Source organism: Melanaphis sacchari, unplaced genomic scaffold, assembly GCF_002803265.2.
Source record: "Melanaphis sacchari strain LSU unplaced genomic scaffold, SCAv2.0 Contig74_pilon_pilon, whole genome shotgun sequence".
Lineage (NCBI taxonomy): Eukaryota > Metazoa > Arthropoda > Insecta > Hemiptera > Aphididae > Melanaphis > Melanaphis sacchari.
This window is the reverse complement of record NW_020271531.1, coordinates 2091530-2119099: the sequence shown is the minus strand read 5'-3', so window position 1 is coordinate 2119099 and position 27570 is coordinate 2091530. Positions and strand designations below refer to the sequence as shown.

General features: G+C 30.3%; 3 protein-coding genes across 8 annotated transcripts; 2 read left to right on the top strand and 1 right to left on the bottom strand.

The window, feature by feature from the left end:
• Positions 1 to 1074: 1074 nt before the first annotated feature.
• On the top strand, positions 1075 to 5128 carry LOC112601035 (cathepsin B-like). Its single transcript, XM_025348435.1, has 6 exons — positions 1075 to 1268; positions 3775 to 4005; positions 4143 to 4343; positions 4429 to 4576; positions 4654 to 4764; positions 4847 to 5128. Exons 1-6 carry the CDS (start codon positions 1149 to 1151, stop codon positions 5056 to 5058), a joined length of 1023 nt encoding a protein of 340 aa, XP_025204220.1. The 5' UTR covers positions 1075 to 1148; the 3' UTR covers positions 5059 to 5128.
• A 1820-nt stretch (positions 5129 to 6948) lies between these two features.
• LOC112601138 (LIM homeobox transcription factor 1-beta-like) lies at positions 6949 to 23921 on the bottom strand. Of its 3 annotated transcripts, none has more exons than XM_025348588.1 (7): positions 23548 to 23921; positions 11985 to 12177; positions 11235 to 11473; positions 10003 to 10142; positions 9507 to 9708; positions 8616 to 8717; positions 6949 to 8205 (listed from the first exon to the last, which is right to left on the bottom strand). In XM_025348588.1, the coding sequence occupies exons 1-7, from the start codon at positions 23612 to 23614 to the stop codon at positions 7916 to 7918; spliced, it is 1233 nt and encodes a 410-aa protein (XP_025204373.1). In that variant the 5' UTR covers positions 23615 to 23921; the 3' UTR covers positions 6949 to 7915. The 3 variants fall into 3 exon arrangements, with proteins under 3 accessions (XP_025204373.1, XP_025204374.1, XP_025204375.1); XM_025348589.1 differs by having other exon boundaries at positions 11985 to 12174; XM_025348590.1 differs by lacking the exon at positions 8616 to 8717.
• LOC112601137 (E3 SUMO-protein ligase KIAA1586-like) lies at positions 12588 to 16158 on the top strand. Of its 4 annotated transcripts, none has more exons than XM_025348587.1 (5): positions 12588 to 12954; positions 13086 to 13207; positions 13476 to 13557; positions 13609 to 13731; positions 13812 to 16158. In XM_025348587.1, the coding sequence occupies exons 3-5, from the start codon at positions 13512 to 13514 to the stop codon at positions 15950 to 15952; spliced, it is 2310 nt and encodes a 769-aa protein (XP_025204372.1). In that variant the 5' UTR covers positions 12588 to 12954; positions 13086 to 13207; positions 13476 to 13511; the 3' UTR covers positions 15953 to 16158. The 4 variants fall into 4 exon arrangements, with proteins under 4 accessions (XP_025204372.1, XP_025204371.1, XP_025204370.1 ...); XM_025348586.1 differs by having other exon boundaries at positions 13086 to 13219; positions 13621 to 13731; XM_025348585.1 differs by having other exon boundaries at positions 13086 to 13219; positions 13618 to 13731.
• Positions 23922 to 27570: the final 3649 nt, after the last annotated feature.

Here is a 27570-nt window from a genome sequence, read left to right as displayed (position 1 = left end):
AGAACCTGAGTAAATTCTTGAACGTTTTTGTGGGTTGTTGTACAAGGCGCACCCGTAAACAGAACAAACCCGAAAAAGAACAGAAATCGACTGAAGATCAATGACCGATGGAATTAATGGAAGATACGCAGATAAACTAAATCAAACGCATGTGAACGTCAGCGTCGGCATCTGCGTCACAGATAAATAATTGTGTCAAACGGAAGAGGTGGACGGCAGCGACGGCAACGGAGAATCGTACAGCGACGACGACCACGACGTGATTGCCGTCTATTATACCTACAACACTCGAAGATGTGTGATTTATCGAACGATTATTTAATTTATATTTTATTAAAATTGGTTTTTGTCCTCGAGAGGACATTATAGATGAAAATTTGTTAGTATGAAAGTTAATTTTGTTACTGAAACATCAACCACATAATTAATAAGTCAGTTTGAAATTAGTAACACCTATAACAGAGTTCGTACAAAGATATTTTTATAGATTTTTAAGTATAAGGAATAAATTAAAATGCTATAATGTAGAAGTGATTCATTTGAATAAATAATACAAAATATGATATACTGTAATAATCATATACCTAATTGTTATATATAATATTAAATATTTCTTTTTAAATAAAATTCAATATATATATAATATATATATCACCATTGATTATAGAATTCTATAATCAATGATATCACGTATAATACCTATCTTACATTCAGTGGCGTAGCCAGGGGAGAGGGGTTTGAGTGTTAGTAATTATTTCAAATATAAGATTCTATTACAAAAGTTAATTTCAAATAATTAAATATCTATGAAAGTATATATATGACAATAGTTTTTAAATTAGGTATCTACTAAAACCTTGTAGAATCCTGATAAATGTATGATGAGTGTAAAAAACCAATTATATAAAAAAAATATTTATTTTTATGGTAAAATACTTGAAAATATTTAATTGATTCTTCCGAGAAAAACTTACGAATAAAATACTAAGTATTTTATTCAAGTACTCCGAGGTGTGCATGATGGGTAATATATTATATCAAATGGATATTTAAAAATTAATCTCATTACCAATTGTATCAGCAGACTGCAACCATGAATGTTGTAATTTATTTTGTTTTTTAATACATTTAAGCAAAAAAGTTCAATAATGGCTAGGTTATTGATTTTATTATCTGTGATTTTGTTCAGTGTCTATATGACAGAACAAGCTTACTTTTTGGAAGAAGATTACATCAACAAAATCAATGAAAAAACAAAAACATGGAAGGTAAGTTGTATAACATATATTTTATATACAATTAATTCACCCATTTTTTTCTTTAGTGATGCATTTATTAAAATTCTGATTTTTAGAATTTTTAAATGCATTTTATACTGTATTTTCAAATTTACAAGATTTTTTTTTTTTTTATATTACTTAAAAAAGCATTTCGTGGTGATACAAACTACTTTTTTTTCTTTTTCTTTTTAACTTTTGTTGCATACCTACTTATTATAATTTAAAATTCAAACAAGTAGTTTTTGAGTTATAATTTTTACATTAAAAATAAGTCTTTAGAAATGAATTTATAGAAATGTGTAAATACAGTTCAATTTAACATAAGGATAGGTTATATTGAATCAATTAATAAGTAAATGGAAAAACATGGAAGATTATCAACTATGTCAAATACCACATCATTAAAATGTCGATAGACTGATGTTAATATTTATTCAGTGTCATTTTAACTAATATTTAAATTATAAGTATAGATATACAAGATAAAAAATATATTATCTAAAATGTTTAACTCTATTATAATATTATTTTATTATTTACGAGTATACTAGAAATATTCTATACACAGACACACAGTATAAATTATTAAACAGTAGGTATGTAGCACAAACAGTAGCGCAAATAGGATTTTTTTAAGGGGAATCTAAAAATATAATTATTACTCTCAGTCAGAGTTGGGCAAAATTTTATCTAGATAACTATTCGAATAAATATGTATTCGAATGATTTTTTCACAATTATTCGAATAAAAATTATTCAGATAATTTCTAAACGTTATTATTCGAATAATTTCAAACTGTTATTATTCAAATAAAAATTATAATAAGTAGTACAAAATATGTATCATATAATGGTAATAAGATTATAATTTATAAGTCTTTTTAATAATAGCATTAATTATACTATTATATATTAAACTAAATTAATTTTTTTAATAATTTATTAAAAATTTAATAATAATTTTATTTATTGAAATTAAAAATTTGCTATATTTATTTATTTTCATTTTTTCCAAAATATTTATTTAGATTTTTGTTATTACTATTTACTACTATTTATAATTGTTGTAACTACTACGAAATAATATTCATATTTTAATATTACTAAATTATTATTAAAAAAAATATGTCAAATTCTTTACTTTCTTCTATAGATTTATATCTGTTTTATACATAATATTTTATAATATTTTCATCATCATGTAATTTAAAATACCTACAATTCCAACTATTAACCAGTTTTTAATTACCAACCCTACGGTTACCCAAACAAAATTAACGAAAATTATTCGAATAATAACGTTTTGAAATTATCCGAATAATAACGTTTGAAAATTATCCGAATAATTTTTTATTCGAATAATAACGTTTGAAAATTATTTGAATAATCGTGAAAAAATCATTCAAATAGAATATCATCTAAATACAATTTTATTCGAATAACTCCCTACTTTGCTCTTAGTAAGCCAGGCGGCGCATAGACATAATATAAAAAAAAATTTTTTTTTTGCTCATTAATTTTTCAATAAAACAAGTATTTTATTACAAAATTGAGACATGCAGCCTACTATATGCTGTAGAACCAGTAGCACAGGGGCCCAATCCAGGCCTGACAATATCAATGAGTATACTGCTGTATTGCTGTAATAATAATAAAATAATGGTATTTTAAAAAGATACGACATGGTTCAAAAGGGGTCCGTACCCAGGGACCCCCCTAGTTGCGCTCTTAAGTACAAATGTACAATAGCCAATAAGTAAAAAATACAAATTAACAAGGAAAAAGTCAAAACTGTATTATATTTTCCAAAACTGATAATAAATATTCACCGGTGATGTAAGTTAATACGTTAGTTTTTTAATTTTAGTATAAAATTAATCTTTTTTTTTAACGTATGAAATATTAAATAGAGATAGAAAGATTTAAAAATCGATGAACACAATTATAAATACATATATATATAATTTAAGACATCATAATTCCTAATCTATTTCACTCTTACACATAATGCCTTCAATTATAAAAAGTTAAGCAAATTATAATATTAAAAATATATAAATTTATTCAAACTATTCAAATTTTAACTAGATAATAATAAATTCAAGTGTCAAAAACTGGGGCAGTTGTTTTGAATTAAAATAGACTTTGAGTGATTGAGAAAGGATTGTAATGTGTGTGATGAATAAACAAAATAAAAATAATGATAATAATTAATTATATTAATTATATAGTTGGTGTATTTTAACTGAAATTCAATGATAATCATTGCATATACAAAAACGATTTTGAATGGAGATATAGTTAACAGTCAGCCTTTAATAATATAGGCTAACTATTTGTATTGGCGTCGTCATAAGAAACGGTGCATTAGCCTCCATTGACCGTTAATGTTTATATAGTTATATACTTATATATTTATTCGTTTTTAAAATTTATGTAAAATAAGAAGTATTATTATTTTATATTGATGTTTTTATTTACCTACTTACATTAGGCCGGAGTCAATTTCAAACCAAACACACCAGATGAACACATTTTAAAACTTTTGGGATCCAAAGGAGTACAAATTCCAAACAAAGCTAACCGCAAAATATATAAATCAGAAGACGACGCCTATGATAAATTTGTCTACAATATCCCAAGGAAATTTGATGCGAGGAAAAAATGGATCAAATGTAGTACGATTGGAAAAGTCCGAGATCAAGGAAATTGCGGATCAAGTTGGGTATGTTTGTGTGTATATAATATACATTAATTATTTATTTTAACTTATAGATACTATATATTATGACTTATAGATACTATAAATCAGTTGTTGGTGACAAAACTAAAATATTTATTTTTTTATAATTTCTCTGATAGGCAATAGCAACAAGTTCAGCATTTGCTGACCGTTTATGTATAGCTACAAATGGAGAATTTAATCAATTGTTATCTGCAGAAGAAATAACTTTCTGTTGTATTTCGTGTGGTTTTGGGTGTAGAGGAGGTTACCCAATAAAAGCTTGGAAACGTTTTAGGAAATACGGTTTGGTTACTGGAGGAGATTATGGATCAGGAGAGGTAGGGAAATAATTATTTATAGAAAAATGCTTATATAATGCATATGCTCACATATAGTGTTTACTATTAATTTGTGTATTTTTAGGGTTGTAAACCATACAGAGTCCCTCCGTGCCCCAACGACGAGTCCGGAAATAGTACTTGTGCTGGTAAACCGATGGAACGAAATCATAGATGCAAAAGGAAATGTTACGGAGATGAAGAAATTGATTATCACTATGATCACAGATACAGTATGGTTTCTTTGGATAATACATTATACATGAATATTAAAATATTATTTTAACCAATACAATTATCATGATTACAGCAAGAGATTCGTATTACCTTACATACGAAAGTATCCAAAAGGACGTTTTAGTTTATGGTCCCATTGAAGCATCGTTTGATGTTTACGATGACTTCCTTAGTTACAAGTCTGGTAAGCTGAAATTATTATTATAGTGAACTTTTTTTATTATGGGTTTTAAATTTATTAAAATCAATTTAATTTATACTTATAGGAGTTTACGTTCGAACGGAAAATGCTTCGTATTTAGGAGGACATGCCGTAAAATTGATTGGATGGGGTGAAGAATATGGAGTGCCATATTGGCTTATGGTCAACTCATGGAATGAAGATTGGGGTGACAATGGTCTTTTCAAAATCCAACGAGGCACAAATGAATGTAGAGTTGATTATTCGACTACTGGAGGTGTACCAGTAATTTACTAAGTGTATAATCAATTAAAAAAATGATATTTCGTTTTTGATTAAATAAAACCAATTTTTATTGTTCAAAATATTATAACTTAATTTTAATTTCAACAATTAATACGTTTCAAATATGGTTTTCATAGAATACCAGTCAGTTTTATTTTTATATGGTTCATTAATTGGTACACCTCGTAATTTATACATACTTGTTCACTATAAGCACAAGTACTGGCGTATAATCGAATACTCTAAAAAAAATCTATAACTATTCGCTATAATTCAACTGTATTGTCTATAATTAGTGATTACCTACATGTCAGTGTATTTTGTAATAGCTAACTGATAAGTCGTAGAATGGATATTCTACGATGTTCTTAAAATAAAATGAAACCTTTAGTGTTATAATAATCATTTAAATTGAAATAGAAGTAGTTAAATTAAATTTCGAAAAATCACATAAAACGTAGACTATTGCTTACGGATTAGGTAACTTATTTCAAGCTGAACAGTAACATTTTTACAGTTTTCATTTGATCATTATACTGAGGGATTCTCATAACTTAAATCATATCTTTATTTTTTATCAAATCGATGGCTCAATTCTTATAGTTTAAATTTATCTGAGGGGGTGCATGTGTTCACATTTTTTTTAACATAAAAATTTAACACCTTAATTTTTTCCTCTTTACAGTTAGGCGTTTTAGTTTAGATGTTACATGAAATGCTATCAATTGATAATTATACATGCATAGACGATAAAATTCATACTCGTCGTGTTCATCGCGTCATCGCAAAATTCGATAAGATTAGATTACATACATAATTTAACATTTTTTTCTATTTTGGATACTTTGTATGGTATTTTTTGAAATAATTGTGAAAAACTGTACGAAAAAATATTTATATTTTTATTGTTATTTTGAGTATTTTTTAATTACGTATGAACTTGTTCAATTTTTTTCATAACAATTGACGGGATCAAAAATCTAATTGTTACATATAGACAACCCGTGCCACGTGTCTTGTGATATTTTTCAAGTGTTATAAATTATAATAAAAAATTAAAAATCCTTTTACTGAGACAGACATTATTAATATTGACTGCAAGATGTTAATAAGTGAGGTGCAAAAATATCATTGTTGACGAAAATCATAAAGAAAGACCAAAAAAAAAATAAAAACGATATGAAGCGAGACCGCCTTTAACTTTCAAGAAAAAAATGAATCTGGGCAAGAAGTAATTTGTAAGTATTACTTTTTTTTAATCATACAGTTAATAATATTTCGTTTAGTTCGATACTTTGTCAAAAACTAATTAAAAGAATAATTTAAGTCTTAAACCTACTTAGATCGGCAGGTATTGTTTAATTCTTGTTCTCAATGTTCTATATTTCTACAACAATCGCTTGTAATTTTCACATATCTCATAATATAGTCTAGAAATTCGTAAGTTATAGAGCTTATCTTTATAATCTATTTTATTATTTGTTGTTCACATACGAAAGGTTAACTAGTACACTATTGGCATATATCACTTGATATCCTATGAAAACTCGTTGATATATTTTAATATTCTTATTTATAGCACAAACGATAACAAATATATTATATTCTGATCAGTGCTTTTTTTATTTACGATCTCATTAATTGTTTACACTGTATTTTCACATATTTATCAACTAGGTAGCTAAACTTTTGTCTGACTTTTGGAATTTAAGTGCACTAAATAAGTTTACAAAATTACATACATATAAATATAAGTAAACATAACACGAGTTGACAATAAATTCAAATGGACATAATTCATTAAAACCACAATAAATACCACATTTTTACTAATTAGTATATAGCTTATGTGTGAACCTATTTATAATATAAATTATATATAAATATAAATATTACATAGAGTTTATACTATAAGTGATCGGTATGTATTCCTAACATAAATATTCTTTTTTTATTAACTTAAGGAAACGTTCTTCTTAGTTTTTACAACAGTGAAACTACATTACTATGTATAAAGTATTCGTCTAGATTTCAAATTAAATAATGCGATAAAATACATTTAACATCGATAAAACAGTACGACGGAATATACACACGTTTATACATATACATACATATGTGTATTTATACACAAATATATGTATATATTCAATAATAATCGTATTATACAGAAGTTACAGCACACTTATAATTTCTTAAACCTAAGTAAATAACTCCACCAGGAGACAGTAAACATCGGTATAAAGGACTCTTTTAAAATCGCGTATGTATGACATGTAAGTCTCTCGTAATGAACTAAAACGAGTTAATATGATACAAAGTCGGTACCTACAATAATCGATGAGTTAATGTATATTACATGAAAACTTTGGCGATACAAAAATAACAACACTATACACAACAAACACGGTAAATGTCATGGAAAACGTGCACGAGGTGTAAACAGGAAAACCGACAAAATGCATTTCTGTTACACCTTGCGGCAATGCGGTATAATATGAAAGATAGAACACGGGGTAAACATTTTACGTATTGCTAGAACATTGTCCAATAGGCATGGTGTGAACGTGAAGATATACTAAAGTATGCTGATGTAAGGAAAGCGTACACATATATATATATATCAATATATATACATAAACACAATATGTAATATTAGTATCGAATAGGTATAGTGAGACACGAATGGACGCGACGAGGACCGGGGATGAACGATCTCAACTCATCGCGATCAAGTCCAATAATTACCGACGACACAGTAACCGCCCGTATTATGATATAACCATAATAAAATACACAATTATAATAATAATATCAATAATTATCACGCCCACGTGCGCGATATGCGCAATTAAAACAACGATATTGTTTAATGGTCGCTGCTGTTGAAGTACGAGTTTTGCATCAGGTACAGCTTGTCGATGGGGTTGATCTGCTGGCCAGGCACCACGGACGCGGCACCGCCGACGTGGTGGTGATGATGGTGATGGTGGTGATGATGATTCGGGTGGTGCACGTTTTGATTGAGGGTGCCGTGGTGGACGGACAGGTCTAGCGACATGGTATCGGAGCCGATCTCGTCCGCCGCCGTGGTGCTGCCGTCCAGGGACACGTCCGAACTGCAGAAACTGTCCACCGAATGTTCGCCGGTGTACGTACCTGCACAGCAACAGACGATATCTTAGTATTGCGTTATACGCGCCAAGACTTGAGATATCATAAAACTATGACCCGCGATCGGATTAATTTAGGGGAGGGACAGAGGGGGGAAGGAGGAGGTTGCAAGGCGAGGGACGCGGACGAGTCTGACGAGCGACGAGACGAAAGGACTTGTTTGTGCAGTTACAGCGCACGATTAAAAAAAAAACGATCTCGAGATATATTCACACACTGAACATCGACACACATTTCAGATCAACGCGTAGGTTAGGTTAGGTGTTTGATAGGTTCGTTTCGTAACCAGCTCTGCGGTTGCACTTCAATTCTCGATGCGGAATACGATATAGATTTTCGCGAATAAATGCGGCTCTCGACATCACATTATTATTTACCACGCGAATGTTATTTACCTTCGGGCGAGTATGGTATGTTGGGGTTCAGCGGCTGGCTGTTCTGATAGTTCGAGTCGCTGCTGTCGTGCATGCTCAGCGTACTCAAGCTCAAGTAATGATCTACAGACAAAAACAGACGCACGTTTACACATGACTTTACCTAACAATGCATTTGTTCACCGTGTGATGAAGTATCTAACCCATATTTTTATAACTGTATAGTTATATTTACTCTATGGCTGTAGGCACACGATTGTACCTAAAATATACCTAACCGTGATATAGTATCCGCAGCAGTAATGCACTGTTGATGGTTAAAAAAATAATAATGTATTGGAATTTTATGATATTCGGTATTATAAGACATTATACACTATACAACTTTATACTTTATTACATCGCGCTGATGTTTAACAACTATAGATATATTATGAATTTATTTATTTGATCGCGGATAACACTAAAAAAAAAAAAAAATTGTATGATAAAATGAGATCTACTATAATGCAATGTTTAATAACTGACGATGTTTTAAGATGGGATGATGTTAATTAAGTGCATATGTGCAATGAGCAAGTAATGAGCTTACATCTTATAATAAACGTCAGTTGACTATGGTCATCGAATGAATACCTATTTAGTAATTTTAAAATACTTAAAATGTAGCTAAGAACATGTCTACTTCTAAGTTCTTGTACATATTAGTATGCTGCGAGTAAAAATAAGCTATAAAATTCTTCTCTTACGTAAGTCATATTTTACAATTTATATAAGCTGTAGGTATCAGTATGACGTGTATAGTGTCATATTAGTTTTTTTATCATGTCAGTATTTGATTAAAATATAATTAAATATCTATGTCTAATATTGTGCTATACAACTAAAAAAATATTAAATGACTTGTATTACCTCCAGAACATACGCTAGACGTGGTATTTGTAGCGTGTTCAGTTTCATTTTTATCCGTATTGTTCGCGTTATTATTGTTCGTATTTTTATCGTCCTGTTTACTCTTTCTTTGGATTTTCTTCATTTTGGCTCTCTGATTTTGAAACCATACTTGTACAACTCGCACGCTTAAACCGGTGTCTTTAGCCAAAGCTTCTCGTACCTAAATATAAATTACATACAAAATATAATATCACCGTTATAGTGTTAAGTACACAATAAGTAAACGTAATGACAAAATATAAAATAATAATTGGATTTAAACGACGCCTGGTTTAAAACTAATATATCTTTATCCTTATCATTTAAATAATAACAAAATATGGGTTATGACTCGTGGAACATGCAAATTTGATGTATAGTTTGTTATTATAAACGTCTTTAATTGTCTTAATACTGTGTTCAACTGTACATGTATATAATATGAATACCGTTTATTACGAGAAAACGAACTTACCTTTCTACAAGGTTTTGGACTGACTTCGAACGAAGCTTTGAACTGCCGTCGTTGTACTGAAGTCAATATGGTTCTGGGTCTTTTGGGACCACGGCGGCCGTCTCGAGGTCTACAATTCTCGTCTAAAGTTAAACTGTCATCTAAACAAAAACAACGATGAATTTTAATATTTAAATAATTTGTTTAAATAGTGTAATACTTATATTTCATCTAACGTATAATTAAAGGTAATACGTAGTTGTGACCGATGACTATATGGCATATGCACAAGTTTATTTGAATGTCCAAACAAAATAATTTCTTTATGCCAACCATTTCTCCCCATATACTTTCATTATGTCAAAAAATTCAAAAAAGTTTGCTTCAATTTTATTTACCTAACAATTATATCCACAAAACCGGCAGGGGGCAGCTATACGTCCGAAAATCGCAATTACATTTTTATCATGAGGAACTTCATGATATCATTTTTCAAAATGTTTAATTTACTTAAACTAATTTAAAAACAAAAATACAACTCTTGGCATTGCCAACTAACCGATGGAGTATAACGCGTGTTACTTAATATTGAAAAAATGTGCCAACCAACGATCCTAAATGAATAATTTTTTGGGCGCAACACTGCATCAACATTTTACAATTCTACAATTCAACAATTTGAGACTGTACAATAGCACAGTTTTATACCGTCGAAATAAATCATATAGGTAGTCTGTGACTAAACAACAACGATAACAGGTAAAACATCAACCTTTATTTAAAAAATAGTCCTACAATCAAAATACTATATTACTATAATAGCTCATACATCATGTAATGAAGTAAATAGGATATTTTCTTACAGTGTTTATTTCCATCAACGAGTTTTTTTTTTAATTTTAATGCTTCAAAAGTACCGAAGAGCAATTTATCACAATTTATAATTTATTTGGTTTCAATACCTCAAAATAAACATTATTTTTATTACTTCAATTGAATATTCAAATATTATAATATAATTATAGTAATAATATATATATAAATATAATATATTAATTAATATTATAATATTATTATATTATATTGTATTATATTACATATTATTATATTATATTATTATTATAATAATTGGCGGGAGTATAATATTATATTTATAAATCTATGCACGACGAATACAAACACGTTAAAACTAACTATGTCTAAATTAGATTATCGGCTTACACCTATAATTATATATTTATATTAAAGGTTACCTGGCTGTGGACTTCCGACGGATTGTTGCATGAGAAAAATTTCTTTTTCGAAGTCTGTGCGGCAGAACAATTGCCCACCGCCGGCCTTGACCACGTACTGCTGGCCTTTTTGTAACGGTTGCATGCAGGCCACGCAGGCAAAACATCCAACGTGATAGACGTGACTGGGCCCGGCGCGCATTACCAACTCTCTGGCTCCTAAAGGCTCACCACACCGACCGCATTTGACGCCAAATAGTCTAGAATATACGATTTACATGTTACTTACGTACTTCCATCCCATAAAGTCTTTAAAATTTACTCGACACTCGCACATAAACATTGCCGGATCGTAGAAGAGTTAATATTGACAATAGGTCGAAATTCACTTTAAAACTAAAGCTAATAAGCACGATTAGCATTTAGCACACCGCTGAACGTAAATGTGCACAGGTACATACGTTCGGCGTGGGTTGAAAGAAGTCTCGCGGGAATAGGTACAAATTCGTCGATATTGTCACACAAAGGCAAACTCGTAGTATCATTGTAGATAAACGTGTGTAGTTGTTGTGAGTACATTATAAGTCGGGATCTATGCATTGTAAGTTATTATAGTTTACTGCATGTATAATACAGAAACAAATCATATACTAAATATAGGTACAGCGCACGTCACGGCAGACGATGCACTTTATGTGCATAATATATGAATTGCATATGGGTAGTGCATTTATAAAGTCATGGCGACCGTTAGTTGTAGTTCCAAGTTACCTGTCATAATCGTTTTTGCAGTACAATCCATTGTGCCGGTAGTAGCACGACTTGGCCAGTGGGACGCCACACGCGGTACACGTGACGCAATGCTCGTGCCAGCTGCTCGTACCCACTCGCATCAAGAACCTGTCCACAATCTTCGAACCGCAGCCCTCGCAACTCGCTGGGCCCTCGCCACAGTCGCCGTCTGCTGGCAACAAAAAAAAAAAAAAACCACTCAATTATTGTTATTTGCGATGTTCCGATTACGACCGAAATAGTGATCGTAAAACGTATCATGATAATAAAGTAAAGTTGTCGTATTACGATCAATAGTATTACTTACTATACAATTATATAGGGATTGGGGTCGAAATTCCCGAAAACCAATTAGCGATAACAGTAAGTAGACATACCGACTTTAGAATGCTTTCGGTATTTCAAAATGCATGACAAGTATTATGCCGTGTATGATCGACAGTAGCGTATATGGAGTGGGGGCCCCCTAGGCCCGGGCCCATAGTGCAATTTCCGATTTAAACAAAACATTTTATTATGCATTTTGCTTTATTTACATATAGGTATACTATATTACATAATCATCGACTATGGCAGAGCTTGCGCTAATGGGTAGTTCTAACCAATGTGGGTAGTTCTAAATTGAAATGGGCAACTCTAAAAACCAATTTGGTCAGTACCAAAAATCGTGAATTTTCTGTATTATTGGAATATGTAATATTGTTTAATTTAAGTAGGTATGTATTTTATTTAATATTTTTTACACAAATGTTATCAATCCATTCCATAACATTTATTATCATATACACATAGAAGATTGTGTAATCTATATGATAACACGATGCAATACAGAAAGTGATAATAATGTGACCATTAAATTCGTCATGTTTTATGTTTATTTTACTAATTACTTAGACGAAGAAGTGACCAAGTGAAAGTGACGTGCGTAGCGAACATGGATTTAAAAAAGGTAAAACACTAATACAGTAATACTAACTTACTATATAGTATACCTACCTATTTAATTATTTAAATGGTACATACTAACATATTATAATTTATAAATATAAAGTAAACACATTTTTTTTTATTCTTATCCAGCAAATGTCACCATATTATTACTATTACAAGGATATAATTTGACATGTGGACCGTCACCAAAGGCTTCAATATTATTTATCATATTTAAATAATATTGAAGAATAAAGTACTTCCTACATTCAGTATGTACTATGGTATATATGTATCCATAGCACCCAATTTAAGCTTGCATTATCTTAGTTTGCTTATATAAGTTGATTAAATAGCTTAATTATTTATATAATTATTTCTTCTCTGCTTTTATTGTTAAATATTGGCATATTTTTTCGGTTCAAGTTTAAATGATGCTGTTTGCATGAATGGCTGTTATTAAAATTAAGCGCACAATTTTATTTAAATGTTTTAATGTTTTATTATAAATTAATCAATATTTCAAAACTTGAATTTTAGAATAAAAAATTAGCCCCAAAAAGCAGTTCTGGTCTTATGAAAAAATGGCTTTATAAAAGTAAAAATACTGATCTTAACATAGGTATGTTAAATTAAAATGTTAAATAAATAATAGATTTTTACCTGATAATAGATAATTTAGTAGATAACTTAATTAACACCACAAGCGGCAATAGCACTACAGTAAACAGCTTGGATAACACCATAAATACTGAGATTAGTGAGATTCAACAAAATAACACAACTTTAGTTAATGGTAAATATTGTTTAGAATGTTTTTATAATATTTTAAATGTATTTAATAACCAAAACTAATAAAAGTAATACTTATTTCAGACAGTAGTTGCATTAAACATTTTCATTTTAAAGGAAAACATTTGATTCGTTGTGAGCCATGTTATGCAGAACAAGACATAGTAAAGCGATATAGTAATAATAAATCTAAAGTTCCTGCAATCGCTCAAGAGTATGGAACTAAATATCTTCTGAAAGTATTAAATGACCATCTGTCTACCACATATCACATAGAAGCGATTAAGGTACATAAGTATAAAACTTTAAATACTTCTGAAAAAATGGCCATAACTCCAATGGGAAAAGCAGTCAATCAAGCAAATGACAAATTGGCGAGGAAAATTGGCTGTCTTATGATTCATGTTTATAATGATGCTAAGAAACTTACACTATCTGCTTATTCTTTTCCCAGCCGGGTTATTGTATCACAAAAAGCAAATTTGTTTCAATTAAATGGTGAAGTATCAAATAATATTGATGATAGTGAACTTCAGTATCTAACACCACACACTCATAAAGACCTTCTAGAATGTATTGTAGAAACTCATCAGTCATCTTTTGTGGAAGATATTCTTAATAATTCACTCGCATTGTCTTTGCGCTGTGATGGAAGTGTTGACCGAACTCAAATCGATAAAATGTATGTGTTGATGAAATCTATTACACTAGAAGGAGAAGAAAAACTTTATTTTCTTGGTGCTGAAGAACCTGTTGAAAGGGGTGCGAAAGGTATGTGTGATGCTTTAAAAACAGCATGTGTTAAAAGACTTGGAAATGAAAATTTCAACAATATTTTGAAAAAAACATCTTCTCTAGTTACTGATGGAGCGAGTTCGAATGTAGGACAAAAATCTGGCTTGTGGACCTTATTAACAAATTTGAAAAAAACTGCATGTGGAACTGAAGTTATGAGCCCATTAATTACTTTATGGTGTGCAGCACACCGTTCAAATCTAGCATGGGAGTCAGTGAGTGAATCGGTTCCTGAAGTTAGTTTACTTTTTCAAAAACTTGTTGGTTTAACTACATTTTTTCGAAGATCTGGTTTGAGGACACGAGAATTGAAAAATATTGCTCTTGAGTATAACCTCAAATTGCTTCAACTTCCAAAAGTTTTTGAAGTTAGATGGTCTCAGTTTTCATATACGCTTCTTAATAATGTGCTGGTTTCATGGTCTTGTTTAGTCAATTATTTTAAAAATTCTTCAGATAAAGTTCATGTGGGCCATTTCAAGTTTCTTACTCATGAGTACAACATTCGCCTTATGGCAGTTCTGGCTGATGTTTTATACATTTTTTCAAGGTATCAACAACAATTGCAATCTGATGATTTGAATGTTATTTCAATGGATGAAAAAACTATGTACATCATTAATAAAATTGAAATGTTAAAGTCTACCCCACTTATAGGAGGTTGGGTTGAGGCTTTAGACAAACAAGTAGTTATCAATAAAGATGGTTCACTTACATTAAATTCAATAACTATAAAAAGTATAGAAATTCCACGTCATAAATCCCATCATAAGTTTGTTACACAAAATAGATGTCTTGCAGCAGTTAAACAAGAAATTGTATGTTCTCTTCAAGAATTTTTAAAACAAAGATTTTCTATTGATAAAAATTTACTGTCAATTATAAAACCATTTGTTGTACTATCTTCTGTAGCATGCATCAAAGATATTCATAATTTAATTGGCGCAGACATAGATTTAAAAGAATTTTCATTGGAGTATGATGAATTGATATCAATGGAAAATATATCTGAATTACGAAAAATTAACCTTATTAAATTAGTAAAAACATTATGTGGCTCAAAATATTTTCCAAATGTTTGTACAATGTTGGCAAGAGTGGCAGCTGCTAAACCTCATAGTGCTGATGTTGAACGTTTGATAAGTGCCAGCAACTTATTAAAATCACCATTACGCTCAACTATGAATATTGAGACAGAAAACTTGAGCTTATATATAAATTATAATATGCCACCATTATACGGTTGGGATCCTAGGGACACAGTTTACCATTGGATGTCTAAAAAGAAACATCGAGTCCTCAAAAGAAGAAAAGGAAAGGAACAAAGTTATTTTAGTGGAGTTTTCTTTGAAGCATCTGGTAAAAACAAAATTATCAATAGTGACGATAGTGGCGAAGACACTGAAGATAAAAAAAAAAAAAAATTTTAATTTGTTATTATTATTAATAAATTATAATAAATAAAGTAATGTATAAAGTGTTTACATGTGTGGTCAATATATAGTTTGGTAAATAGTGGTAATTAAGCGAATTTAGCGAGCGACAAATTTACTTAATCTGCATCTACAAAAATATTAAAATGTTGGGCAGTTCTAAAATTTTCTTAGCGCAAGCTCTGGACTATGGCCCGTACCAACATTATTTTTAAGGTATAACATTTTATATTACTGTCCGATACCATAGCCCATGATTGCAATGAGCAATCAAAACCTTTCAAAACTTAGGAAAATGCATTATTTACTATAAGTATGATGTAATAATAAATATGTATTTATAAATTAAAATTCCTCTATTTCTATTATTTATGTCATAATTAAAACCATCCGTACCCGGTTACCTAAAAAATATTCCGGTTGTATATGCAACTTAACTGGTGGTAAATTAGCCCATAGTTAAAATAATTCCAATATACAGATACATTATGTTTTGATGCGAGGTCTTTTTAATGAGTATACTTCTTTCATATTACAATTATTCAGAGAGGATTTTTTAATAACGCATTTGAATAATTTTGGAATCTTCATTCAGCTGATTAAATAATATAAAATGTGAAATAAATAAATAATAATGCACGCGTTTATGGCGTCTTAGATGTTGAACAGTCAAACAATATTTTACTTTTAAATGAATAATAAGAGTTTTTTAGATAAAGTACAGGGTGAAATATAAAATACTACGTACCTAGAGGTATCTTAATGAGTAAACATGATTGGCCAGTACCTGAGTAACGAGCAAGTATTTAATAATATAATGATAGATATAAAATAATTGAAGTGGACAATAAACATGTTAAAAGGGATATTCAAAGAAATTATATAACATATTCTAAGATAACTATTATGTGTATATATATAAAACGTAATACATAATATATACTACACATTCTATAAATTGACGATAATATTAGTAATTTTTAATATTTAAACTTTATTTATATAATATATTAAAATTATATCATATTTACTAATCTGGTAATGAAGTAACGTTTAACATTTTTGAATAATTTTGTAATTACCATTGGAACCGATTGATCAAACGCATAATACAACGATCTTGTCTTTTTTTCTTACTAGGTCAAAATTTAATGTTAGTGAATGTGAGGAACAAGGATATAACTAATCGTTAAAATATTGTCTGAAAGTTCTTTTTTATATTTTATTTTATAAAGTACATACAAAATCATGAATATATATGTTTGATGTAACATGTAAGTATACAATAAATTGTTAAAACTATATAAATGTCACATCCCTCTTCCAATATTATGGTTTTTTTCATTTTAAGCTTTGTGTATAATACTTTTATATGATTATATTTATTTTATTAAAACCTCTCCCTTCAGTTTACTTGAGTATGAAGTATATACACTTTATAGGTACTCAAATGGATTGTCGATAAAATATTATATGTTATATTATTACTTTTCGTTTTATATAATAAGATACTTTGTAACTATAAAAGTAAAATCGAGAAAAAGTGTAAATGTGTAAGATTTAGTTTTGTGTATACCTGTGTAGCTAAACATATTTTATCAAACCCTTATTTGCCGAAATGTTTTATTTTTATAACACTTTTTCGTTTACGTAAAGATACTACAATCGTATTTCGGCAGTTTATTATTAGGTAATTTTATACGTTTCTGCCATTTCCGGTTACACAACGTATACTGATATGCATATATACAGGTACCTAATAACACAATTTGTCGTGTTGTCACTGAACACCAGTCCAGCACTCAGCAATATTATTTGATTTTAGTTAGAAAGAATGTTTTGTTCTCGCGATGAAAATAATTATAAATATAGATAAAATTATTACTTGTCTATAGTGGAAATATCCAATTTCGTCAAAATTTAAATTTCAAACGCTCATAAACACATTTGTGGAATTAGGCTCAACATTTTTTTTAAATCTATTATATACAAAACTTATAAGACTTGTAAGTTGTATTATATTATCAAATCTCGGATATGAATATTAAAAATGATAAACATTTTTAACTATAATAATAATTTGAAAAATTTCACAATTTCAACGAATGTTTTCAAAACTCCAATTTCAAATATTGGTAAATAAATATTGTAGACATACGCTCAACTTTTTTTTGCGTTCCAGTAATAGCACTTAGGAGGAACCTTGGGTTTGTTTTTATCAACATTAAATATAAAAGTAGGTTTTCCAAAAATATTATATTATTAATATTTGATTATTATAATAATATAATGTATTTATACCATATCATATAAACTTATGTAACTCAAATTTAATAAGATCTTCCAGTAAACACCGTAAATTGTAAAAATAGATTCATAGTATAAATAAAATGTATCTTAAAGTTATTGACCTCTTAAATACTGATTAGATCTTTTTTGATGCTCTAAAAAAGTAAAGAAATTGGAGTTTAAAGCATATTTAGTCCTTTAAAAGGTAATGAGGAACAAAAATAACTGAAAAGAACACAAAAAGAAGACATATTTCAAGATCAATACATTCATTGCTCCGCTCAGAATATAAAAGTACTTAGATTTTATATTTACTATTCGAGGATTATATTTTTGAACAATTTAAATTTCATTAAATTACTAAAAATTGTTTTAAAAATTGCTACACTGAAAAGATATCACAGAACTCAAAAGTTTAATATATTTAAATGTTTAATTATTAGCATAGTATGATGTATCTCATTCTCATAACTATAATAAGTTATAAATTGGTTTATTTTTGATAAATCGACCATCTGCATTTGTATAAATACAATAACATAAGCGGTGTATAGTGTGTGCCAGATGTGCGTACCCCATGGCCCGTGGCATTTTTGCGTGACTTTCATTCATTCGAGGACTTAGTTTAATTTTTAAGCTAAAAATAGTAAAAATACACGTAATTTATGAGGATGAGATATGAACAACTTTAGGTAACCAGTAAAATAAATCAATCAGCAATCATGATATTACTTATCACTGTCATTCTAAAGTGTGAATTATTGTGTAACATTAATAATAATAAGAATAAGAAATATAGATATTAGGTATAAGCTTTATTATAAAAATATATCTATACATTTTTTCAATAATTATCTATTTGTTGAAAATATGAACTAAAAACCAATACGAATTATTACGAATTATTATGAATTAATATAGTGTATATTTTCCCTTTTTGTGGTAAGGTTCATTTTAAAGGAAAGCGGCTCAATTTTCTTCATGGCATACCATAAACCAAATTCCTGCACACGCCTATATATAATAAAAACTGTGGTATATATACAGCATAATATTATATATCATAGCGAGGCGTAAGTGATGTAACTTAAGTGTCATTATTTTATTTTATAAAAAAAAAATAAAGGAAAAAAAAAAAAATAATAATACATAGTACCTGAGTAGATGATATTACATTAGTTTAATTAAGAAAATCCAAAGGCCAATCTCGGGGGAGTTTCCGGAAGTGAAAGTGAAGAGGTTTGAGATGAGGGGATTATAATGTTTATAGAGGCGGTTATGAAATTTATTGTAATGTTGTTAAGCCATGTCACTGATTAAAATAAAGTTATAACTTTACGAAATGGGTAATTCTTACATAAATGATATACGCGGTTTTTTGTATTGAGAATAAAGACAGTAAAAGTTTTTACGGAAATGTCATCAGTGGGCGCATGTCCTCTCTTCAAGAGAACTAAGCTAAATTTAATTCTTACTAACCTCATCTAATCTAATTATAAAATTACTTGATAGATTGCTTAATACAAATAAAATACAAAAAACAGAAGTTATAGGTTACACAATTTGACAAAGAATATTTTCATTGATAATAATTGATACCTACAAGTATTTCATAAGTTCATAATATGTTACATAATATAGTTTGATACACACTAAAGTAATTGCAATAAATACAAACCTACATATGTTAATAGAATCAAAATAATGTTAAAACTAAATGAACTAATATGAAATTAATTATCAAATTATTCAAATTGCTTCATAAACACGATGTATTGTATACGTAATGAACCCATATAATTGTATTGTATAATTTCCATACCCTGCAGGGACTAAAACACTCGGCTGATCCTTTTGTTTTATACATAGTCATATTATCATACGTCTATACATAGTATTTGAGTATTAGTAAAACTCCTAAGTACTTGTTGCACATATATTTATAAACTAACGTTTGCATACACAAATTAAATCACATAATACATGTATACACTACTTTAATGAATAATTATTTTCTAAAATCTAAATGATTCTGAGAGAAACATTTTTAATTCAAAATTGCTGTTATTATGCATTTGATTACATTTTTGAAGTATCTACATTATATTAAAAGGTATTTGATGGTGTATTGTATACTCCAGCTCTCATTAGTTATCAATTACCTTTGTTCTCTTATTACGTTTACAACATGATAGGATTTACGTTTCAAATTCAAATACACATAACTTTATAAGCATGTCGAACCCAAGTATATGTATGTACAGTTGTTTCCAACTTACTAATAAATAACATACATCAAATTTAAAGTTTTGAATTTTAAAATTATACATTACAAAAACATCAAGTATCCTACTTCTAGAAACTAAAATAATATTACATTTAAATTAGATAAAAGGTTAAAATAGAAAAAAATAGATTGTATTTTGAACGTAAAATTAAAATCATAAAACACAAAGAATACTAGAGATTATAAGAAAAAATAATTTATTTAGGTTTATAGTATATAATTGGCATTAGCAAATAACAGTTACGTTATGTCATTTTCGTTATGTACTCTGCGGACTTGATTGTTATCATTGACTGCAATGGTGATGGTGGTGTGGTTTAATGCACGAGTAAATTTCGTTCTATATTATAATCGATTTTTCTACTTTATTCAATTTGAATTTTGATGATTCGTGAAAACTTCCTAAATCTAATGATGCGGAGGTCCCAAAAATATTTATTTGTAATAATCAGTTATAAATATTTTATAATTACCAAAATATCTAGGAATTTTTCACCTATAAACGTTGTTGATTGCACGAAAATATTTAGTGGTAAAAATCCGAATAGTCAAGTACACTTATAATTATACAGTATACACAGAAAGCTATTATTAGGTTAGGTTAGGTACCAAATAACTATTTATAAAGAAGTGTTTGATATTTTCTTCGCTACACAATAAAAACATTGTATCATCATGTTTTTGGTAATTGTTGTTCTAATGTATCAAATAAAGCCAAAATAAATTCTAATAATACAAACACAGTTAATTGCATAATTTAAATCAATTAACAAAATACTTTTTATTCACTTATCAATGTTTGGTTACCGTTGCAATTATCGCAGAGATTATCAAGAAAAATTAGATTAGAAAAAATTCGGTAAAAAAAAAAAATAATGCTTTATTCAATCCAAAAATGTATCGATCTATAAATATTAAAAGGCAAAAGTATTATAATTGTTATTTCGTCATAATTATAAACGATATCACCTTAAATAAAGAATTAGGCCCGCTGTACATGGACACATTTTAGACGCATATTGTACGACGTACCTACTTTGCGTTTTGGTTTTAATATTAAAGTTCATACGCGTCAGACCGATGATGGCACATTTCTTTCGTCGGTAGACGGTGCGATTGATCTTTAGCAATGAAAATCGAAAATACGCTAACAAAATTTGTACATGTGAAACGGGCCCTTAAGGATATGGTCAGTAATCTAAATTATCGATTTCCCGTTATACTTTATGAAGACAAATAAACCCTATAGATCATAGTGTATTATATTGCAATTTGCTATATAGTACCTATTTATATAATATATAATTAAGTCAAGTAATTGGATTTAAATATTTACCGAGTTAATGTTTAGTATATTTCATACCACGGTACAGTACTGCAAATATTTTAAGTCTCCATAAATAGAGAAGGGTTTAATCGTTTTTGTCAAATATCGTTAATAGGTACACGTAGGTAAACACGGATAAAGGTCACACCAGAAAGAAGAGAATATATCGATGGCGTTTACTGTGGGTGCGTGGACGTGTCATATCCCCGTCTAACAGTTACTCAGGTCTTATTAATCCTGAATATTGGCTGGCTCGATTGGATTTCTTACTCGCCCAAAAGAAAACATACTGAATACAATTTAATATTGTTTATTTATTACCCGTATAAAAAAAAATGTATATATTATTCTATTAATATTTAATATTATTATAGTAGAACAGTACCTAAAAATATTTTGTTCATAGTGTTCGTAAATAATATTGTTTTACATTACGGTTAGTAGACAAATAATTTTATAAATATCTAATAATAGGGCGGGTATGGACAACAAATACCTATCAAATAACCAGTCATAATATTATTTATATTATAACACAAACACACCAATTCTAGGAAACAGCATGCCACGCTTGGTCGTGGTCGAGATTAAATTATAGTGTAAAACGCAAAAACCATATGGAATAACAAACGTTTATATTATATAAATGACCCGTTAATATTTTTTTGACTCCTTATAAATCCTGAACTACATTATTCGAATATTAATTGTATCTTTGTCTTAAGGGCATAATTATCTGCAATAATGAAATGAATAAAAATAAATAATAATTATAGCTTTTAACGAAACTAAAGCGGAAATTTCACTCGCATGTCAACAGGAAGTCTCTTTTTTTTTTTGTACATGACGTGTACAAAATCTACGAATTAGATTATTATTATAACAGTTTATTTATAATTAATTGATTAGATCAAATTTATTGCGCATTATGAAATGTGTACAGTAGAATATACACATCACACAGTGCCTCCAGGAAAAAGTATGGAAAAATTGATCCTGATATACTTGATAATACTCCTACAGGTATTGATTTATGTAAATTGTCTCTAATATTAAATCTATAGATGAAGCTCGCAAAGAACACCTAACCTAACCTAACCATGCGAGCATAACTTAGGTGTCTTTTGATATAGCGCACGACAATGCGTTGCAGATGAAAAACGGTACCCCGTTTCACAGAAATTGTACTGTGTGTAGTATATTATGATACAAAGATACAGATCATTTTTAAAGGGATTAAATCGCACAACCTTTGGCCCATAAAAATAATAAAATCACGCCTATGCACGGGATATAGCAACTCGACTTCTTGAACGTACACAAAGGCTACTACGATCATTCGCGAATTCACGATTACAATCGGCCAACTGCGGGTACACTCGTTTGCACTTATCGGTAATATTTGTGGGGCGGGCATATCACAATCTCGACCAGGACGAAACCCGCGCAGCGCGCGATTCTTGCAAAAAGACGTCTGCTCCACATTTGCCCGCCGGCAGAGCACGCGAAGACCATTTACGACTCATAAAGGCGGTTATAACCGCGGGCACAGTTCACGACCCGTCCACTGCTCTGCGTATACCGTCACTGCCTTTGAGGCGAATGACATTACACAAACGCCATAAAATAGAGAATATCAACCTTACACACAATCGCGCGTAATAGTATCGACGTGGAAATAATACTCACAGTTGGATATTCTGGGAAATCCGTCCATGTCCCTGACGACGTGCCGGTGCAGTATGTCCAGCATCATTTGACCGGACGAAACGGACAGCCGGTGCAGTGTGTGTGTGTGTGTTTTTAAGAGAACGAACGTATTTGGCGGTGAACCGTTGTCGTCACGTCAACGCACTGCACTTAATACGTCGTATGACAATCTTCGCGTGTTCGCGTTACCAGCGGATGAATCTCGCAGCATACGCAAAACGACGACGATAACGATAATAATTATTATCGTTGTTCTTTTAGCTCAGAACCGTATTTCGGCGCAGTCGTCAATCGCCACCACCGCGTGCCTCTCGACGCCGTCGCTACACCGCTACAACACCACGACTGCACGAGTCGCGTGGGACGGCTACGGCGGCGGCGTCGATGGCGTTAGCGCCCCGAGCACTGGCACGCCCACTAAACTCGACCGTTGGCGCCCGGGACGTCCCGACGATCGGCCGGCCGGCCAATGGGAGTGGTCGCTCTGCCGCTCACCCTTCCCCGCGCCACCGCCGCCGCCCGACGACCGAAACAACCCGTCGCTCGGGCGCAGCACCAAACCGACGCCGCTCTGATTTCCCGCTACAGCGTGCGGTGCCGGCGGTGTCGTCGCGTCTCTCGGACGGACACACACACAAACACACACACACACATGCACACACGCGCACACACGCACACACACATACACACACACGCACACACACATACACACACACACACACACACACACACATACACATACGCGGGCAATACGGATGAGGTACACGCGGAAACGCCGTCGTCGTCGATGTCGCCACTCGCCCGCCGCGGCCACCCGTTTTATCGACGTTTGGGTCGCGCAAAGTCGCGGCGGATACAACGCATATACGATATTACGTACACGCGTCGCCGCCGCCCGTCCTCCCTGCAGCTGCACATGCAGACGTCGCGATATTATTATGATATACATATACGCCGCTGCATATTTATAACACGCTCGGTCCGCTTGATTACGGCGTGTTATAAGCAATACGACGTTGCGCACCAGTGTCGCGCGCTCATCGCTTCCGTTTGCCGCATATTATAATATTATTATGTTGACCCGCGGCGACGGCGGTACGACTACGCAGTACGCGATTGTACGCGCGGCGGTCTTTTAGATGGGCGGTAATAATAGGTGCATACCGCGCGTATTATAATATATGTTATAATATAATGTATACCGCGGTATATTTGGTTTGCGGTATACGCGCGGGCCGCCGTTTAGCAGGTACAACTCCGTAGCACGCAGAAATGTCCACTGTATAATATTATTATTAAATATGAGAATATCAATAACGTAGCATGTCACACGAGAAACGTCAAATAGTGTATATAAACGTACAATAATACCCTATGTTGTCACGGTTTATCCACGCTATACAATATTATAATTATCATATTATTGTGTACGAAATGTGTTTTCGTGTTATAGGTGAGAGATCTCCAAACAGTCCTAACTACTAACACGTGGGCCAAAACGTTTATTATAAACTCGTTTACAGTTTTGACTTTTAAAGTACATATAATATGTCATCACAACGATGTATAAACGTTTTTCGCGTCAAAATTTAACTACACATTTGTATAACCCGCTGGACATATATTAGGTGTGCTTAAAACTATTACGGAAATCTATAACCAAAAACAATGTTTTTGAAAGTTCTTTTTTCAGAAGTTAGCCCCTTTCACACTACTTTAAAAAAAAATTAAAAATTAATTTTTTATTTAATTTACGTATAAGCACGCTTGAATAATTACGAGTTGTCATTTTATCCATATTGATTGATAACGCATGGTACGCCATTGTTGGGACAAGCAGTCGAATTATTAAGATGTTAATTGTAGCTTAATTCATGGATAAGAGTGTGATCAAGATGTGTATTTTCTATGATTTCGTTGTAGTTGATGTGTTCAATATAAATAAAGCTAGAGGTATCATCAAGTAGATATATTGTACTTCGTTTAAAAAAAAGCTCAATAAAAAGCAATATATTACTAATAGTATAAACATTTTAGAATTTTTCATTATGCTTAGTGATTCAGTCATAACGGGCAATGTTTTCGAGACTCCTGTTAAAGATATATCATAAACCCATTGCACGTTTGGGTATGTGTGTGTGCATATACGCTCGTTTTATGTTAGTACCTAACTATAATGTTAAAATACTTATTGTAAATATAAATACATAGGAAATAGGAATAAGCTTCTGGGTAATATCAAATAATACTTATAAGATATGATTATATCTCGTAGATATTCACTTGACTATATATACAGCGTGTCTCTACATCAGTATATTATTCTTTATTAAAGATAATTTTTCATTGTGTCCCGACTGTGTATAATATAGAATATATATATACAATTATGGTACCTTCCAACTATATATTTACCTATACAAAGTAAATGTAATATAATAATATGTGTTCAGTGTACTGCATATACCTATATGTTTAAGAGACTTATAAAAATAACAATATTATATGCGCGTAGTTCACGATACTCTGCACATCATAACCATGCATAAAAAAGTGGGTTATTGCATTTCTCGAGTTAAATATAACATTATATAACTAGTGTGTATATGAAAAAATAAAACGAAAAAAAGATATAAGGTACTATTAGAAAGTGAAAATCCAATATATTATTACTGTTGAGAAACTATGATTACCTATTATTTGTATTACAAATAATAATATGTTTGATTACACCGGTTATTGATTTCTTAAAATAAACATTTTTAAAATTTAAAGAAATTAAACTAATAGAAAAAATTTAAATACCTTTTAATATCTTAAAACTATTTGAAATAGATCTTGAGGCTTGAAGTTATTATTTAATTCAGTTTTACGATACGTCGTGAAAATTGCCTATATTATAGACCCTTCATAAATCATTACTAATTTAGAATTGCAATGTTGCACCTATCTCATAAAGGTATTTACATTTGTTAAATAATTGCTTATTTAATTTATTATACCTATGAATGATTAAATCGGTAAATAATTATATATAAATAAAAAAATAACGATCTTTAGTTATTTCATTTAAAAAAAAAATAAAAAAAAAAACAGCTTATGACTGCTCTGTTGTACAGTAGGAGTCTAGTGTACCTCGTTATTGAGCAAGTCATTACAATATATGTGTTAAATTTGAATTCAATGATATATCATTGTATATGAGAAATGATTTTGAATGAAGATTTATCTGACAACCAATTTAATACTAAGTGTATGTTTGTATGCTATATTTATATATTGCCGTTAGAGTAATTAATTTTACTATTAAAGTAATACGATAGGTCGAATTAATTTTTACCGAAAACATTGCATCTATTGTATTATTAATATTTAATTATTATCATAATAGTATATATTTATATCATATAGATAGATATTAAGTACAATCTACCTATTACAGTTTATTAACTTTTGAGACATTACCGACTTATCATAGAACGGTGTAAATAGGTTCATGGTATAGGGTAGTATAACCATAGTTTACGACACCATAAAATGAATTTGAATGTTTTGAAAATAATATCCAACTCTTATTTCATTAAAAAAATTCATACAGCCTTCCAGTCCATTACTTTCCGTATGGGTCTTCTGGTACGGGACTAAATAAAAACTGTGATCAATTTACCAAAATTCATTATAATTGGTTTCATTTAAAACTTCAATACCAATACACTATCTAGAATCTAAATACTTTAGTCTCTCACCAATAATCATGCACTCTTCCTACAGACAACTCACTTCGTCTTATCAAAAAGCATTGGTTCCATAACCTATTAAATTAATTTATAAAATAAACACATTTAGTTTTAAAGGGCTTTGTCATTGGATGGCTTCTTTTATCATATTGTGCTTCTATATTTTGTTATAATTATGTTTTATGTATATTTTAGTTGTGCGTTAAAAAAGATAGTTTATAAATTTTTCTTTCAAAAAAAAAAAAAAAAAAAAAAAGACAATGTT